General features: G+C 45.5%; 1 protein-coding gene and 1 non-coding gene across 2 annotated transcripts in view; both read right to left on the bottom strand.

Annotated features, from left to right (window-relative positions):
• Positions 1-4,816: 4,816 nt before the first annotated feature.
• Positions 4,817-5,013, bottom strand: LOC139233250 (U2 spliceosomal RNA). The gene has a single exon (XR_011588169.1). It is a non-coding gene; the product is annotated as a U2 spliceosomal RNA (small nuclear RNA).
• Positions 5,014-10,877: 5,864 nt separating this feature from the next.
• Positions 10,878-18,036, bottom strand: part of LOC139232736 (transmembrane protein 268-like) — a 34,347-nt gene continuing 27,188 nt past the window's right edge. Inside the window, exons 7-9 of the mRNA XM_070863245.1 lie at positions 15,606-15,692; positions 13,742-13,933; positions 10,878-11,096 (exon numbers count right to left, since the gene is read on the bottom strand). Of these exons, the coding sequence (XP_070719346.1) occupies positions 10,914-11,096; positions 13,742-13,933; positions 15,606-15,692 (462 nt within the window). The 3' untranslated portion in view covers positions 10,878-10,913. The remainder of the gene's footprint in view (positions 11,097-13,741; positions 13,934-15,605; positions 15,693-18,036) is intronic.

Consider the following 18,036-nt stretch of genomic DNA (forward strand, 5'->3'; position numbering starts at 1 on the left):
ATCTCCCAGTAAAAGATCCTCTCGGAATGAGTCATCACAGTATGGTTCAATTTATAATACAGATTGAGGGTGAGGAAGTAGTGTCTCAAATGAGCGTGCTATGCTTAAACAAAGGGGACTACAGTGGGATGAGGGCAGAGTTGGCTAAAGTAGACTGGAAACACAGACTAAACGGTGGCACAATTGAGGAACAGTGGAGGACTTTTAAGAAGCCCTTTCACAGTGCTCAACAAAAATATATTCCAGTGAAAAAGAAGGGCGGTAAGGGAAGGGATAACCAGCTGTGGATAACCAAGGAAATAACATAAGAACATAAGAACATAAGAATTAGGAACAGGAGTAGGCCATCTAGCCCCTCGAGCCTGCTCCGCCATTCAAAAAGATCATGGCTGATCTGGCCGTGGACTCAGCACCACTTACCCACCAGCTCCCCATAACCCTTAATTCCCTTATTGGTTAAAAATCTATCTATCTGTGATTTGAATACATTCAATGAGCTAGCCTCAACTGTTTCCTTAGGCAGAGAATTCCACAGATTCACAACCCTCTGGGAGAAGAAATTCCTTCTCAACTCGGTTTTAAATTGTCTCCCCCGTATTTTGAGGCTGTGCCTCCTCATTCTAGTCTCCCCGACCAGTGGAAACAACCTCTCTACCTCTATCTTGTCTATCCCTTTCATTATTTTAAATGTTTCTATAAGATCACCCCTCATCCTTCTAAACTCCAACGAGTAAAGACCCAGTATACTCAATTTATCATCATAAGGTAACCCCCTCATCTCCGGAATCAGCCGAGTGAATCGTCTCTGTACCCCCTCCAAGGCTAGTATATCCTTCTTTAAGTAAGGTGACCAAAACTGCACGCAGTACTCCAGGTGCGGCCTCACCAGTACCCTGTACAGTTGCAGCAGGACCTCCCTGCTTTTGTACTCCATCCCTCTCGCAATGAAGCCAACATTCCATTCACCTTCCTGATTACCTGCTGCACCTGCAAACTAACTTTTTGGGATTCATGCACAAGGACCCCCAGGTCCCTCTGCACCGCAGCATGTTGTAATTTCTCCCCATTCAAATAATATTCCCTTTTACTGTTTTTTTTTCCAAGGTGGATGACCTCACATTTTCCGACATTGTATTCCATCTGCCAAACCTTAGCCCATTCGCTTAACCTATCTAAATCACTTTGCAGCCTCTCTGTGGAGAGTATCAAATTAAAAACCAATGAGTATAAGGTGGCCAAGGTTAGTGGGAAACTAGAAGATTGGGAACATTTTAAACGACAGCAAAGAATGACTAAGAAAGCAATAAAGAAAGGAAAGATAGATTACTAAAGTAAACTTGCGCAAAACATAAAAACAGATAGTAAAAGCTTTTACCGATTATATAAAACGGAAAAGAGTGACTAAAGTAAATGTTGGTCCCTTAGAAGATGAGAAGGGGGATTTAATAATGGGAAATGTGGAAATGGCTGAGACCTGAAACAATTATTTTGCTTCGGTCTTCACAGTGGAAGACACAAAAACCATGCCAAAAATTGCTGGTCACAGGAATGTGGGAAGGGAGGACTTTGAGATAATCACTATCACTAGGGGGGTAGTGCTGGACAGGCTAATGGGACTCAAGGTAGACAAGTCCCCTCGTCCTGATGAAATGCATCACAGGGTATTAAAAGAGATGGCGGAAGTTATAGCAGATGCATTCGTTATAATCTACCAAAATTCTCTGGACTCTGGGGAGGTACCAGCGGATTGGAAAGCAGCTAATGTAACGCCTCTGTTTAAAAAAGGGGGCAGACAAAAGGCAAGTAACTATAGGCCGGTTAGTTTAACATCTGTAGTGGGGAAAATGCTTGAAGCTATTATTAAGGAAGAAATAGCAGGACATCTAGATAGGAATAGTGCAATCAAGCAGACACAACATGGATTCATGGAATTCTTTGAGGATATAACGAGCATGGTGGATAGAGGTGTACCGATGAATGTGGTGTATTTAGATTTCCAAAAGGCATTCGATAAGGTGCCACACAAAAGGTTACTGCAGAAGATAAAGGTACGCGGAGTCAGAGGAAATGTGTTAGCATGGATAGAGAATTGGCTGGCTAACAGAAAGCAGAGAGTTGGGATAAATGGATCCTTTACGGGTTTGAAATCGGTGGTTAGTGGTGTGCCACAGGGATCAGTGCTGGGACCACAACTGTTTACAATATACATAGATGACCTGGAAGAGGGGACAGAGTGTAGTGTAACAAAATTTGCAGATGACACAAAGATTAGTGGGAAAGCGGGTTGTGTAGAGGACACAGAGAGGCTGCAAGGAGATTTAGATAGGTTAAGCGAATGGGCTAAGGTTTGGCAGATGGAATACAATGTCGGAAAATGTGAGGTCATCCACCTTGGAAAAAAAAACAGTAAAAGGGAATATTATTTGAATGGGGAGAAATGACTACATGCTGAGGTGCAGAGGGACCTGGGGGTCCTTGTGCATGAATCCCAAAAAGTTAGTTTGCAGGTGCAGCAGGTAATCAGGAAGGCGAATGGAATGTTGGCCCTCATTGCGAGAGGGATGGAGTACAAAAGCAGGGAGGTCCTGCTGCAACTGTACAGGGTATTGGTGAGGCCACACCTGGAGTGCTGCATGCAGTTTTGGTCACCTTACTTAAGGAAGGATATACTAGCTTTGGAGGGGGTACAGAGACGATTCACTCGGCTGATTCCGGAGATGAGAGGGTTACCTTATGATGATAGATTGAGTAGACTGGGTCTTTACTCGTTGGAGTTCAGAAGGATGAGGGGTGATCTTATAGAAACATTTAAAATAATGAAAGGGATAGACAAGATAGAGGCAGAGAGGTTGTTTCCACTGGTTGGGGAGACTAGAACTAGGGGGCACAGCCTCAAAATACGGGGGAGCTAATTTAAAACCGAGTTGAGAAGGAATTTCTTCTCCCAGAGGGTTGTGAATCTGTGGAATTCTCTGCCCAAGGAAGCAGTTGAGGCTAGCTCATTGAATGTATTCAAATCACAGATAGATAGATTTTTAACCAATAAGGGAATTAAGGGTTATGGGGAGCGGGCCGGTAAGTGGAGCTGAGTCCACGGCCAGATCAGCCATGATCTTGTTGAATGGCGGAACAGGCTCGAGGGGCTAGATGGCCTATTCCTGTTCCTAATTTTTATGTTCTTATGTCATTCTTCAGATTCGGAGACCAAAACTGTACACAATATTCAAGGTGAGGCCTCACCAAGGCCCTGTACAACTGCAGTAAGACTCCCTGCTCCTATACTCAAATCCTCTCGCTATGAAGGCCAACATGCCATTTGACTTCTTCACTACCTGCTGTACCTGCATGCCTACTCTCAACATAGAAACATAGAAACATAGAAAATAGGTGCAGGAGCAGGCCATTCAGCCCTTCTAGCCTGCACCGCCATTCAATGAGTTCATGGCTGAACATGAAACTTCAGTACCCCCTTCCTGCTTTCTCGCCATACCCCTTGATCCCCCGAGTAGTAAGGACTTCATCTAACTCCCTTTTGAATATATTTAGTGAATTGGCCTCAACTACTTTCTGTGGTAGAGAATTCCACAGGTTCACCACTCTCTGGGTGAAGACGTTTCTCCTCATCTCGGTCCTAAATGGCTTACCCCTTATCCTTAGACTGTGACCCCTGGTTCTGGACTTCCCCAACATTGGGAACATTCTTCCTGCATCCAACCTGTCCAAACCCATCAGAATTTTAAACGTTTCTATGAGGTCCCCTCTCACTCTTCTGAACTCCAGTGAATACAAGCCCAGTTGATCCAGTCTTTCTTGATAGGTCAGTCCCACCATCCCGGGAATCAGTCTGGTGAATCTTCGCTGCACTCCCTCAATAGCAAGAATGTCCTTCCTCAAGTTAGGAGACCAAAACTGTACACAATACTCCAGGTGTGGCCTCACCAAGGCCCTGTACAACTGTAGCAACACCTCCCTGCCCCTGTACTCAAATCCCCTCACTATGAAGGCCAACATGCCATTTGCTTTCTTAACCGCCTGCTGTACCTGCATGCCAACCTTCAGTGACTGATGTACCATGACACCCAGGTCTCGTTGCACCTCCCCTTTTCCTAATCTGTCACCATTCAGATAATAGTCTGTCTCTCTGTTTTTACCACCAAAGTGGATAACCTCACATTTATCCACATTATACTTCATCTGCCATGCATTTGCCCATTCACCTAACCTATCCAAGTCACTCTGCAACCTCATAGCATCCTCCTCGCAGCTCACACTGCCACCCAACTTAGTGTCATCCGCAAATTTGGAGATACTACATTTAATCCCCTCGTCTAAATCATTAATGTACAATGTAAACAGCTGGGGGCCCAGCACAGAACCCTGCAGTACCCCACTAGTCACTGCCTGCCATTCTGAAAAGTACCCATTTACTCCTACTCTTTGCTTCCTGTCTGACAACCAGTTCTCAATCCACGTCAGCACACTACCCCCAATCCCATGTGCTCTAACTTTGCACATTAATCTCCTGTGTGGGACCTTGTCAAAAGCCTTCTGAAAGTCCAAATATACCACATCAACTGGTTCTCCTTTGTCCACTTTACTGGAAACATCCTCAAAAAATTCCAGAAGATTTGTCAAGCATGATTTCCCTTTCACAAATCCATTTTTTTTTTTTCATTGCCAATCTTTCCAATTCTTTGTCAAATCACAAATGCCAGAGGTCACCTTGCACACATCAAGGATCACTCTGCGCCAATGCTCTTAGCCAAAAGGCCTAGAGCCACTGCACCGTTCCTGGAAGTACTACAATATCAGGTTCGTGCCATGGAGGTGGATGGGTCAGGCCCCCCACGCACCTCCGTGGAGGTGGATGGGTCAATCCACCCCACCCACCTCCTATTTCCAAAAAGCATAGGAGAACCACCTTCCTGATCCAGGGAGAGCCACTTTGGGGTCATGGTTACTCCCCTGTCAGGTCAGTTACGCATGATCTTAGCCAAAAGGCCGAGAAGCCTTTCACAAATCCATGCTGACTTGGACCTAGCATGTCACCATTTTCCAAATGCGCTGCTATGACATCCTTAATAATTGATTCCATCATTTTACCCACTGCTGAGGTCAGGCTGACCGGTCTAAATTTCCCTGCTTTCTCTCTCCCTCCTTTTTTAAAAAGTGGGGTTACATTGGCTACCCTCCACTCGATAGGAGCTGATCCAGAGTCAATGGAATGTTGGAAAATGACTGTCAATGCATCCGCTATTTCCAAGGCCACCTCCTTAAGTACTCTGGGATGCAGTCCATCAGGCCCTGGTAATTTATCGGCCTTCAATCCCATCAATTTCCCCAACACAATTTCCCGACTAATAAAGATTTCCCTCAGTTCCTCCTCCTTACTAGACCCTCTGACCCCTTTTATATCCGGAAGGTTGTTTGTGTCCTCCTTAGTGAATACTGAACCAAAGTACTTGTTCAATTGGTCTGCCATTTCTTTGTTCCCCGTTATGACTTCCCCTGATTCTGACTGCAGGGGACCTACGTTTGTCTTTACTAACCTTTTTCTCTTTACATACCTATAGAAACTTTTGCAATCCGCCTTAATGTTCCCTGCAAGCTTCTTCTCGTACTCCATTTTCCCTGCCCTAATCAAACCCTTTGTCCTCCTCTGCTGAGTTCTAAATTTCTCCCAGTCCCCGGGTTCGCTGCTATTTCTGGCCAATTTGTATGCCACTTCCTTGGCTTTAATACTATCCCTGATTTCCCTAGATAACCACGGTTGAGCCACCTTCTCTTTTTTATTTTTACGCCAGACAGGAATGTACAATTGTTGTAATTCATCCATGCGGTCTCTAAATGTCTGCCATTGCCCATCCACAGTCAACCCCTTAAGTATCATTTGCCAATCTATCTTAGCCAATTCATGCCTCATATCTTCAAAGTTACCCTTCTTTAAGTTCTGGACCATGGTCTCTGAATTAACTGTTTCATTCTCCATCCTAATGCAGAATTCCACCATATTATGGTCACTCTTCCCCAAGGGGCCTCGCACAATGAGATTGCTAATTAATCCTCTCTCATTACACAACACCCAGTCTAAGATGGCCTCCCCCCTAGTTGGTTCCTCGACATATTGGTCTAGAAAACCATCCCTTATGCACTCCAGGAAATCCTCCTCCACCGTATTGCTTCCAGTTTGGCTAGCCCAATCTATGTGCATATTAAAGTCACCCATTCTAACTGCTGCACCTTTATTGCATGCACTCCTAATTTCCTGTTTGATGCCCTCCCCAACATCACTGCTACTGTTTGGAGGTCTGTACACAACTCCCACTAACGTTTTTTGCCCTTTAGTGTTCTGCAGCTCTACCCATATAGATTCCACATCATCCAAGTTAATGTCTTTCCTAACTATTGCATTAATCTCCTCTTTAACCAGCAATGCTACCCCACCTCCTTTTCCTTTTATTCTATCCTTCCTGAATGCTGAATACCCCTGGATGTTGAGTTCCCAGCCCTGATCATCCTGGAGCCACGTCTCCGTAATCCCAATCACATCATATTTGTTAACATCTATTTGCACAGTTAATTCATCCACCTTATTGCGGATACTCCTTGCATTAAGACACAAAGCCTTCAGGCTTGTTTTTTTAACACCCTTTGTCCTTTTAGAATTTTGCTGCACAGTGGCCCTTTTTGTTCTTTGCCTTGGGTTTCTCTGCCCTCCACTTTTCTTCATCTCCTTTCTGTCTTTTGCTTTTGCCTCCTTTTTGTCTCCCTCTGTCTCCCTGCATAGGTTCCCATCCCCCTGCCATATTAGTTTAACTCCTCCCCAACAGCACTAGCAAACACTCCCCCTAGGACATTGGTTCCGGTCCTGCCCAGGTGCAGACCGTCCGGTTTGTACTGGTCCCACCTCCCCCAGAACTGGTTCCAATGCCCCAGGAATTTGAATCCCTCCCTGCTGCACCACTGCTCAAGCCACGTATTCATCTGCGCTATCCTGTGATTCCTACTCTGACTAGCACGTGGCACTGGTAGCAATCCCGAGATTACTACTTTTGAGGTCCTACTTTTTAATTTAGCTTCTAGCTCCTTAAATTCTTTTCGTAGGACCTCATCCCTTTTTTTATCTATGTCGTTGGTACCAATGTGCACCACGACAACTGGCTGTTCTCCCTCCCATTTCAGAATGTCCTTCAACGACTGATGTGCCAGCATTCAAGCAGTATATGATGGTCATCTGAACTTCTTGATTAGATTCTAACCTCACATTCACCTCCCGTTTCCTGCTATTAATCACGTTTGACATTTTGCTTTAGCTTTGCACCTATCATTGTCAGTTTAGACTAACGTGCAGCATAGTGCATTAGCTTGATGCAAAGCAACATTCATGAATGAGAATTGTGTTAAACCCTTTCAAATTCATGAAGTAAAATTCAAGTCCACTGCTGATTATAGAATGATTACATCTTGTTAAAATACATCCCCTTGGGAAGCTGGACCAGGGATATGCTGCCCACATTCTTTCATTAGTGAGATCCTCCTTGATAGCCTACATAGGTTCATTTTAAAACTGCAGCACTTTTTACAAAATCATAGAAACATTTTGGTTTGTTCTGCTTCGGAATAATATTTTAAGGTCATGCCAAATAGTTCAAAAACAAAACTCCAATCATTCTCTTCACACCTGTCTAGATTTCTTAGGTCACTTGAGGTAAATCACCCCGTTATATTCTCCAAACATACATGTGGAGAAACTGCTTTTACCCACATAGTTCCTCTAATTAAATTTCACTCTAATTACATAAAAAGTGATATAATTGAAGAATGCTAGGTGACTGGGTGTACAAAAATAGGATGTGTTTATTTGTATTGCAAAAATGGCCATCATGCTCCACCCTTTGTTTCTGATTGGTCCCCTTGGAGGGTAAGCCACACCCTGAAGTTTCACAGGAATGTGTAACTGGAACCACCCATCCCAAGGTCTCACTGACTTTGCAAATTGCAACTCGATCCACTTTGACTTCCTGAAGCGACAGAGGACAGAGCTCCCCAGAAGACAGCAAGGGCCGGCCAAAGTGCCTTACCACAGTCCGTGCATCCCTCCGCCGCCCCCCCCCCCCACACCATAGATGGAGCAGGCATTGTGTACAGAATGTTAACAGGTTTATTGGGTATGAAGTGAATAGTGACAATGTCGTGACTTCTGGATATCATCCACTCCAACAGGGGTTGGAAGAATGTGATCCGTCTTCCTCCCACCATGTCTTTCTTCCCCCCACCTCACCCCCATGTCTCTCTCTCTCTCTCTATCACCGCCCAGCTCCTCTCTTCCCCTCCTCCCAGCCTCTCTCCCTCCCTCCCCAGCCTCTCCCTCTTCCCCTCGCCCCCCCCAGCCTCTCTCCCTCTCCCCCCAATCTCTCTCTCTCCCCCATCTCTCTCTTTCAGCACCCCCCTCTCTCTCGCCTCTCTCTCTCTTTCGCCCCTCCCCCCCAAGCCTCTCTCTCACCCCCCATCTCTCTCTCTCACCCCCCTCCCAGCCTCTCTCCCTCCTCCCTCCCCCCCAGCCTCTCTCCCAGCCCTGCCATCTCTCTCTCTCACCCCCCCCACCTCCAGCCTCTCTCTCCTTCCCCCCTGCCTCAGTCTCTCCCTCTCCTCTCTCCCCCTCCAGCCTTTCTCTCCTCCCCCCCCAGTCCCTCCCTCTCCTCTCCCCCCCCCAGCCTCTCTCTTCTCCCCCCCCCCCAAGCCTCTCTCTCCACCACCCCCCCCCCCAAGCCTCTCTCCCTCTCTTCCTCTCTTCCCCCACCCCCACTAGCCTCTCTCTTGGCCCCGCCATCGGGCCCACGCTGGCCGGGGAGGAGAGAGTCAGACCCTCAGGTGGGGGGGTGGAGTGCTGGAGTTGGACAGATTCCTGTCTGTCAAACAAAGTGCAGTAAAATAGTTACATTGGCAAAAAAACTGCTTTTCCATCTCTGGAGCCGTGAAATTCGACCGTACACAAAACAGTTGTCCTTTCTTGACGGCTGTTAAGAGCTGAAGTGATTGACTTTGTGAATTCTCAAACCAGTTGCTTGTTGACAGACATCTTCAGCACCAAACTGGTTTTACTTTTGACGCATTTGGCACTAACTTAATCTCAGGAGAGACAAAGGATGTGGGAAATGCAATATTAGTCCACTTGGTGGTGCTCTTTCAATAGTCTGTAATGTGATGTGAGAATATTGAAGAGAAAAAAATAATCCATGAATCACAGAATATTTCCCCACAAGACAAAGGAATGCTGATACAGTAAAGGCAATTGAATAAATTTGTTTATATATGGGTCATTGATCGGGAGGATTGAACTGAGGGACATATATCTTTATTAATTCATATTTCATTACCTATGCAGTATCTCACACTCCCTGTGCGGAGACTTTGATCTGATTAGTCTGAGATAGATTGAACCTCAGGCCTCAAAGGAAGGTGCTCTCATCCACCACACCACCCAGTTCCAAAAGTGCACAAACGCCAAGTACTTGCCTTAGCCCAAGTACCCATTTACATTGCTGTTATAGTGGCCGGAATTTTAATCTGGGGGCGGGTCGTGAGCGGAGGGGGCTAGAAAGCATTCGGGAAACCCAGTGGAATGAGTTTCCTGCAGGACCTGCCGAATTTAACGGCAGGACCCGAGTAACATTTCATAGCCCTGTTTCCCACCCGCTGCCAGCCAGATGGAGAGGGAGAGGCTGCGGACGGGTAGGCCCATTGCACTAGGCCGCAGAGAGGAGGGGGTTGGTTGAGGGCTGGAGGACTGGGGCCGGACGAGCACCGTGGGGGGGGGGGGGGCGGGGAGAAAGGATCGGGGGCCAGCCAGAGGAGCATCGAGAGGTGGGGGGGGGGAAAGAGGACTGGGGCCGGAGGAGCATGGGTGGGGTGGCAAAGTTCCTAGTAATGCTGTTTTGGCCCTGCGCGGCCCCTTTAAGGGGCTGCATGCCAATCAAAATACTGCAGTTTTTACATTGAAACGCCAGCAAGCCGGCAAGCGGGCTGCATGGGTTCTCTGGAGCGTTGCGTGGCCGTGTAGCTTAAAGGGAACATTGGGGGTTGGTCAGGACAAGGAATCCGGAGGAGCATCGGGGCTGGAGAGACGTGCCCGTGAAGGTGATCGGGGGGCGGAGGGATGATCAAAGTCTGGTGGGGGGATCGGAGGCCTGGTGGGGTATGTCCAATCAAGGTGAGTGGGTGAGGCAGGGAAGCTGGATCCAGCAGGTAAGTGCAAAGATACTTACCTCCTGGAACCAGCAGGCCTCGCCTCCCTTTAGCTGACGGGTTCCCCAACGCCTGGACAACCCGACCAGCCAGAGCTCAATTTTGTAATGGTGCTTAAATCTGAGGCACGCAGCCTCATAATATTGAAATGACTACCTGCTCCCTGGGAGCAGATTGGTTGCCCGCCCCCGTGCTCCGCCCCGCCCCCTGCCCTCGCCCTCCGCGCTCTGCCCCCCCGCCCACTCCCCTATCACCGCCTCCGTTAAAACTGGAAGTAAGTAGGTTGTGGGGTCAGGATTAAGTGTTGACACTTTAACATCACCCACGCCCCCTGCCCTGCTCCCCCACCCCCACCCCCAATCCCCCTATTTTGGGGGCTGAAAATTCCCCTCCTCGTGTTTCCATCCCTTGATTTTAAAATGTTTCAGTGCTTTAAAATTGTCTGTAGCTTTTATTTCAAGGTACAAATCTGAGTATGAATATCTTTTAAAGGCCACACTTCACATGGAACAGAAACCTTGATTAAACTTTTCACGTGCAACCATGGTGTGTGCATTCGGTATAAATGACACAGCAGCTAATCACACGGATAACTTCATGCGGTAACTTCGAGCTTTAATGTGTAGGTTTATTTTTATGCCCAATGCATTCAAGCATTCCGTTTATTTTTAGTGGTTTGGCCTCTTCTTGGTATTCTTGAGGTTCGGTGTACTGCTCTGTATAAACTGGCAAAGACATGGCGCAGGGCTCTGAGCAACATGCTGAACTGCAGGCGATGGGGGCAGCTGACCAGTCACTAGAAGCCTGACGTAAACTCCACTGTACGTGATCAGCAGCTGCTGTGCCATTTCCTGCAAGGCAAGGTCAAAATAAAATGGGTTAACAGTGAGACCATGTAACCCTCATGCCTTGAAAATCTGACCCTTGAAGCCCAGGTAACTCAGTCCTATTTGTGCTTACATTTCTTGTTCACTGGATTGAATTGTGCATGTTTGGAAGGGGCTCTCCATAGGACAGCTATCTTACTGCTGGTTCAAACCAAAATCAGAATAACTAAAGATTTGCATTTATATAGCGCCTTTCATGACCACTAGACATCCCAAAGCGCTTTACAGCCAATGAAGTACTTTTGGAGTGTAGTCACTGTTGTAATGTGGGAAATGTGGCAGCCAACTTGTGCACAGCAAGCTCCCACAAACAGCAATGTGACAATGATCAGATAATCTGGTTTTGTTATGTTGACTGAGGGATAAATATTGGCCCCAGGACACTGGGGATAACTCCCCTGCTCTTCTTCAAAATAGTGCCGTGGGATCTTTTACATCCACCTGAGAGAGCAGACGGGGCCTCGGATTAACGTCTCATCCGAAAGAATACTAAGACCCATTTGTATCAGAAAATGCAAATTAACAGGAACATATATTAAATGTTAAATGTGTTCCTCACCACCTGACTCCATAGTATGGACCTGGATGATGTATGAAGCAAAACGCTTCACAACCTGTGCTGTACAGCTTACTGTGGCAGAAATAACTTGGAAGGAGAATGAAAGGAAAGAGGTAACCTAATCCCGCTTTGTATCCCAATGTAATAGATGTAATTGGATTCTACGCCTTTCCATAACACAAGTGCAATTTTCCCCACTGACCACGATTAAACCGTAAGGGAGGAGAGATGGAATTTTCACCGTTGCCAATCAACAGTAAAGCAAATTTAGCTTTCACATTATGAGATAAGAGCGCTTGAAATTAGCACCTGCGTGAAATCCTGGATGTGTTAATAGAGTCTCAATGTCACATTCTAGTTGCAGTAGGCCCTGAATGTGTCTGAAAGCTACAAGTACTTCCAAGAATCCAAACTCATTTGAATTTGTGTGTAATATATGAACATTGTAATAGAACTCCACGGGAAACATTCTGCACAAACCTAAGATTGATGCTGGGAGTTTTGTTTGAAAAGAAAGGTGCAATGAAAGGTGTTCTTGATATATTTGTTGAAAAGGTTGATCCAAATAAAATAATCCACTTTAACTTAATTTTGAAAGTCCGGTTTCTGCCGATGTCATTTACACTAACGTCAAACTCATCTCACTTACACTATCTCTAGCAAATTTAACTTATATTTCAAGTAACTATAAAATGGCAAGAAAATTTGTAAGTGTTTTTGTTAAGCTTAATATGTCTCATGTCCTGCTGTGTAAATGTCTACATGTGCTGTGCTACGATGGTTTAACATATGGATCACAGGTCGCTAGGAGGAGGATATCTGGCCTATGTTAACTCCTCGACTGGAGCTATCTATTGCAATCCTTTTTTGCTTGATTTTCCCTGTATCCTTTTATATTTTACCTTTTCAAATATTTATCCAATTTTCTTTTAAACGATATTATTGTCTTTGCCTCAATAACCACTCCCCCAATCTTGAGTCAATGACCACTTGGTGCCAATTTGCCAATTCGAGAAAGCAATCTCTCATTATTTACCCTCTCTAATTTTAAAACCCTCTTGTCCCTGATCTTCTCAGGTCCAGTGAAGTTTTCAAGCATATCTTCAAAAATGTAACCTCTCATTTCTGACATTGTTCTCATCAATCCTTGCTGTAATAACCTTCCTATAATGGGGTGCCCAAAAAACTGTGGCCTAACCAAAGTTTTATACAAACTCAACATCACATCCTTGCATTTATATTCAACGTGTCTTTGTTTAAAATCCAGAAACCCATTTGCCTGGTGAGCTACAAAGAGATTCAGATTTGTGTGGGACATCAGTAAAGGCAGAACAAACACAGCAGGCTGCTTTTTAATTAGAGGTATCCATCCCAATGCCTTGATACATTCCACATGACACTTCTATGGTAAGATTCTGGAGAATACTTTTGTTTCTGCCATCGCTGAATTTATGAGCGCCGGACTGGTGGCAAATAGTTACGCATGAAACCTGGAACCTTGCTACATTGCAGGTCATACTGGAGATGCAAATATCTCGAGCTAATAACAACAAACCTCAGTGTTCAGTTTTCGGATTTATCTTCCAATGAAGGAGTCGCGCTGAGAACAAACCTTTCCAAACTGCTAGTCTCGCACAATTCAAATGGAAGAAACAAGCAGAATAAAATGTAAACACAATAGAAGTGGAGTTGTCTGAGTGTTGTGGGTGTGCAGACTGCATATGGATCATGGTCATAGTTTGGAACACCAATAAATTACATTTATATAGCAGCTTTAATGCAGGAAAACATCCCACCGAACACCCTAACATAGGCCGTTCAACCTCCAGTTAGTCCCACTCCCCCGCACTTTCCCCACTGCCCAAGGGGCAGGTAAGGAAGGGTATTATTCAATCTGCTTCCATCACCCTTTCCGGCAGTGCATTCCAGATCATAACAACTCACATCACAAACATTTCTCAGGATGGGGAAAATATAAAGCAAAAATTAAATTAAAAGATCCATCATTCCTGCTCCACTAGCAATTCAGGATAACAAACAATAATATTACCTCAGAGGTCCCTTGAGGGACGAAACCGGTTACTTCACTGAAGGTAGCCTGAGATTTACGATTCTTGCTATTGCTGGGTAGCAGGGGTCGTTCCTCAGAGGCCACAAATATCTGGCTCTGGACGTCCCCGTGCAGAGTCTCAGTGTGTCCTGGTATCAGGTACAGATGGTTTAGCTGTTTTTGCAACTCTGACTGAAAATCAGACATAAAATTAGGATTAAAAGCAACTTGTGCAATATATCACACAAAGCGTGCTTGACTACAACTTGAAATAAAGATTTGCCGTACAAGACAAGGCGACTGGAAAGATTAGCATTGTATGACTCATTTAAAAGCCGCAGATCTGATGGAAGCACTTTTAAATGTTCGCAGAGATGAATGTTATTCAGTTATCTGTACGTGTGTCACCACTACCAGTCATTGCCAACTGAAATCACTACCAGACCACAAGTTAAACAAAGAATGGAGATGGCACACTAAAGGGGCAGGTAAATACACTTTCAGATCTATTACCCATGTAAGGTTCATGAATTTGTATATCTCAATCAAAGGATTAACAACAATCTGCATTTATATAGCGCCTTTAACATAGTAAAATGTCCCAGGGCGCTTCACAGGAGCGTTATCAAACAAAACTGACACCGAGTCACATAAGGAGATATTAGGGCAGATGACTAAAAGCTTGGCCAAAGAGGGAGGTTTTAAGGAGGGTCTTAAAGGAGGAAAGAGAGGTGGAGAAGTTTAGGGAGGGAGTTCCAGAGCTTGGGGCCCAGGAAGCTGAAGGCACAGCCACCAATGGTTGAGTGATTAAAATCAGGGATGCTCAAGAGGGCAGAATTAGAGGAGTGCAGACATCTCGGAGGGTTTTAGGGCTGGAGGAGGTAACAGAGATAGGGAGGGGTGAGGCCATGGAGGGATTTGAATACGAGGATGAAAAGTTTAAAGTGGGAATGAGTGAGCGGGAGTTACAATGCGAGCAGTAGAGTTTTGGATGAGCTCAAGTTTATATAGGATGGCAGATGTGAGGAGAGAGCTGGAATAGTCAATTCTGGAGGTAACAACGGCATGAATGAGGATATCAGCAGCAGATGAGGGGCGGAGTCGGGCTATGTTAAAGGGATGGAAGTAGGTGGTCTTGGTGATGGAGCAGATATGTGGTCGGAAGCTCACTTTGGGGTCATATACAACACCAAGGTTTCATTGGCTGATGAAGTGTTTGGAAATGCAAATTCTTCTCTCTTACCTTACATATTCTCGTTAGCATGATTTTTTTCTCTGTGAGGCGGTTGTTCATGATATTGCGGACATAATTTCAAATTCAAACCAAAAAAAGAGGCAAAGTAGATAACATTTAAAAAGGGACTAATACAGCACAGTTCACCCGATGCTTGTGCTTTGGGAGTAGGTTTGGGCTGAGCAGCCAAAAGCAGAGACACGATACACACATGGTATTGACAATGTTGATGAATCAGTTGTCAACACTGCCTGTTCATCATCTCAGCTAAGAACAATGTGTGAGGTTGAGTCACTGTGAATGAGGAGATATATAGGAAAGCACAATAAGTACTTGCTTGAATGACTGAGTAGCACAGCTGACATGAGACATGGATTCTGTTCCTGACCTTAAGTCCTAAACTGCCCACGCTCTGGCACTAACTGCTGCCAAAGTGGCAACCTCTGATATGCAGCGAGACCCGAAGGATGGAAAAATGTCAAACTGATGCATAAGGGAATTGGGTTTCTGTACTCTGCATTTAACTCTGGCAGTGGTAGATGCTGTCATGGAGGGGAGGAGAATTGTTCTATTCTTCAACACTAACATCTCTTGATTCACTTCGAAATAAGTCAAACATACATATATTACCTGGAAGAAGATATCCATCTTCCTTTGCTCTAGTAGGGTGGTCAGTATTTCTTTGCACTCCTCAAGGTTAAAATATATGAACAATAGCTGATGAAAATTGTTAAGGTTCACACTGACAAGTCGAGTCAGTGCTTACAATGTAATGTCATCGGGCCTAGTGAGGCATCACAGGCATTAATAGAAAATTATATTGGGAATTGATGTATGGGGGCCGAAATTCAGGCACGGCAGAAAGCTGGGGGCACCAACGATTTGTTACCTGGGCTTCCCGCCGGGAGCGATGGAGCTGCCTTCGGATCGATTTTCGGCACTTTGCTATTTTTTTGATGTCGGTCCGGAAGTCGGTCATAGTGGGGGCAGAAGTGCGGCGGTAAGTCCTGCTGAGTGGTGGAAGTTGGGGCAGGATTGAGTCTTCACTGCTGTCACTCAGCAGCGGAGTGATGGTGACGTCACAGTGCATGTGTTAAAGGGGAGAGATTCGGAGATGTTTTAGCTTCGACCACTGGGCCACCAGGGAGGGTTTCTGCCGGGCCAGTGGCCTGGCACCCAAGAGGGGGTGCCAGGCTGCCTGTTGGCGGCCCGGCCGAAGTCGGGGCAATAATTTGCCGGTCAATCGGGAAGTCGGCCGACAAAAATAAAAACATGGCGGCCGCGGCAGTGCGCCCTCCCCTTGAAGGGCCACCGTGCTGCCGGGCCACACTCAGTCAGGAGAAGGTGCACTGACAGAGAAAGCTGTCGGGGTCACCGCACGGCGGGGCAATGACTTTTTGAGATGAATTTGGGTCGGAGTGTTCTGGAGGTGTGGGAGAGCAGTGATGCGCACTTTGATGACGCGCTTGTGGCGGTCGGCAGCAGCGGGACAGAAGTGGTGATAGGCCGAAAAATCCCCGAGTTAAATTTGGGTCGGAGTGGCCCATCGATTGCAATAGTAAAAGATCCTCTCGGAATGAGTGATCACAGTATGGTTGAATTTGTAATACAGATTGAGGGTGAGGAAGTAGTGTCTCAAATGAGCGTACTATGCTTAAACAAAGGGGACTACAGTGGGATGAGGGCAGAGTTGGCTAAAGTAGACTGGGAACACATATTAAACGGTGGCACAATTGAGAAACAGTGGAGGACTTTTAAGGAGCTCTTTCATAGTGCTCAACAAAAATATATTCCAGTGAAAAAGAAGGGTGGTAAGAGAAGGGATAACCAGCCGTAGATAACCAAGGAAATAAAGGAGAGTATCAAATTGAAAACCAATGCGTATAAAGTGGCCAAGGTTAGTGGGAAACTAGAAGATTGGGAAAGTTTTAAACGACAGCAAAGAATGACTAAGAAAGCAATAAAGGAAAGATAGATTACGAAAGTAAACTTGCGCAAAACATAAAAACAGATAGTAAAAGCTTTTACCGATATATAAAACGGAAAAGAGTGACTAAAGTAAATGTTGGTCCCTTAGAAGATGAGAAGGAGGATTTAATAATGGGAAATGTGGAAGTGGCTGAGACCTTAAACAATTATTTTGCGTCGGTCTTCACAGTGGAAGACACAAAAACCATGCCAAAAATTGCTCGTCACGGGAATGTGGGAAGGGAGGACCTTGAGATAATCACTATCACTAGGGGGGTAGTGCTGGACAGGCTAATGGGACTCAAGGTAGACAAGTCCCCTGGTCCGGATGAAATGCATCACAGGGTATTAAAAGAGATGGCGGAAGTTATAGCAGATGCATTCGTTATAATCTACCAAAATTCTCTGAACTCTGGGGAGGTACCAGCAGATTGGAAAGCAGCTAATGTAACGCCTCTGTTTAAAAAAAGGGGGCAGACAAAAGGCAGGTAACTATAGATCGGTTAGTTTAACATCTGTCATGGGGAAAATGCTTGAAGCTATCATTACGGAAGAAATAGCGGGACATCTCGATAAGAATAGTGCAATCAAGCAGACGCAACATGGATTCATGAAGGGGAAATCATGTTTAATTAATTTACTGGAATTCTTTGAGGATATAACGAGCATGGTGGATAGAGGTGTACCGATGGATGTGGTGTATTTAGATTTCCAAAAGGCATTCGATAAGGTGCCACACAAAAGGTTACTGCAGAAGATAAAGGTACGCGGAGTCAGAGGAAATGTGTTAGCATGGATAGAGAATTGGCTGGCTAACAGAAAGCAGAGAGTCGGGATAAATGGGTCCTTTTCGGGTTGTAAATCAGTGGTTAGTGATGTGCCACAGGGATCGGTGCTGGGACCACAACTGTTTACAATATACATAGAAGACCTGGAAGAGGGGACAGAGTGTAGTGTAACAAAATTTGCAGATGACACAAAGATTAGTGGAACAGCAGGTTGTGTAGAGGACACAGAGAGGCTGCAAAGAGATTTAAAAAGGTTAAGCAAATGGGCTAAGGTTTGGCAGATGGAAGACAATGTGAGGTCATCC

Source organism: Pristiophorus japonicus, chromosome 20, assembly GCF_044704955.1.
Source record: "Pristiophorus japonicus isolate sPriJap1 chromosome 20, sPriJap1.hap1, whole genome shotgun sequence".
Classification (NCBI taxonomy): domain Eukaryota; kingdom Metazoa; phylum Chordata; class Chondrichthyes; family Pristiophoridae; genus Pristiophorus; species Pristiophorus japonicus.